Source organism: Penaeus monodon, chromosome 30 (genome assembly GCF_015228065.2).
Source record: "Penaeus monodon isolate SGIC_2016 chromosome 30, NSTDA_Pmon_1, whole genome shotgun sequence".
Taxonomy (NCBI): Eukaryota; Metazoa; Arthropoda; class Malacostraca; order Decapoda; family Penaeidae; genus Penaeus; species Penaeus monodon.
In genome coordinates, this window is record NC_051415.1 from 18768246 (window position 1) to 18769630 (window position 1385).

A 1385-nucleotide genomic window follows, 5' to 3' on the forward strand; every position below is an offset into this window, starting at 1 on the left:
CAATGATAAGATGATGTTCATTCTAATTTTCTTGATTATTATTTTTTTACATGAAAAACTAGAGAGAGAAAAAAAATACAAGAACGATATCGAAAAAACACCATCTTTTTGCATAAACAAATTATGTTTCATTTTTGCGACTTAAAGGCAAGAAGGACAGGATCAGGCGGTACCTAAATGCAAAAACACCAGCTCTTTAGATTTTATACTTGTATCTTCTTACGAATCATAAGGCCAGACTCTACTGTTCCGCTAAGAGCAGAGTATCTATGCATGCGAGTGAAAGAACTGTTGGCGTTAGACACATGGTCCGCACCAGTCATTAACAGGTATAATAGTTTTTTGTAGTAAACAATGTAATTAGATGCGATTTCAATAGTGATAGTGTATATGACTAATACTGTTGAAGCAAATATGAGGAAAATCGAGTAAAGAACAGAGATATTTTTCAAAACTTATATCATCTGTGAAAGGAGCTACACTTCACAGTTCTGAAAAATGCTAAACTCATAATAGCCATTACACAAAAAATAGATGTTTATTCTTTATTCCTTTTTTATTATAAGAATTTCTGTAAAAAATTATAAATTTTACCAAATTTTATTTAGAATAAGGAAGTCATATTTCTACACATTGCTAATAACTCCAGTTCTAAGGTTTCGATTATTGAGATAGGAATAAAAAAAGAGTTTCGATATACCCACACGTAGGTGGCGCCGCCGACGATCATGGTGAGCTTGGGCCCCAGGAAGCTGAGGCAAGACGGGGCCAGCCAGTTGAAGGTGGCGAAGACGGCGTAGATGACGGCCAGGGAGATGTAGCCGGAGCCCCTGAAGCTTGGGTCATCTAGCTGGATGCTCTTGATCACCACTTGCTGTACACAGATAGAAAAGGATAATAATGAGCGTAGCTATAGCAGTGATTCCCAACATTTAAACCTTGGAGGAACCCTTGTAATAAGTTTTCATACTCCAAGGAACCTTTATATATAGTATATATGATACAATGAATATTATACATTGTAATGACTGACACGTACGAGTATATTGGTGTCTGGTAAGTGTTTGTGACGTGTGGTTGAGCAGGAATTATGAATAAAGATCACTGTCATTTTGTAATAGCACACAATTATTTTACGTTTTTTTTCACGAAATTCTCGGTGATTATGATAATATTACATTGATATTGTCAATACTGTTACTGCTACTAATAAACATGGTACTTTTTTAAATGCATGGTACTCCCACTCCCCTTTCAAAGGTTGGATATAACAAACAGCCTGACATCAATCGCAGGCGCCTTTGGCTATGGATATAATGTGATGGCACAGTGGTTACCTCACACTGAACTTGACCTTTGTTTTACGCATTTATGTAGCTCTGACC

At 36.2% G+C, this 1385-nt stretch overlaps 1 protein-coding gene across 1 annotated transcript in view; it reads right to left on the minus strand.

Annotated features, from left to right (window-relative positions):
* Nucleotides 1–1385, minus strand: part of LOC119592604 (UNC93-like protein MFSD11) — a 10581-nt gene that overhangs the window by 4021 nt on the left and 5175 nt on the right. The window contains 1 exon segment of the mRNA XM_037941488.1: nt 705–874. Coding sequence (XP_037797416.1) covers nt 705–874 — 170 coding nt within the window.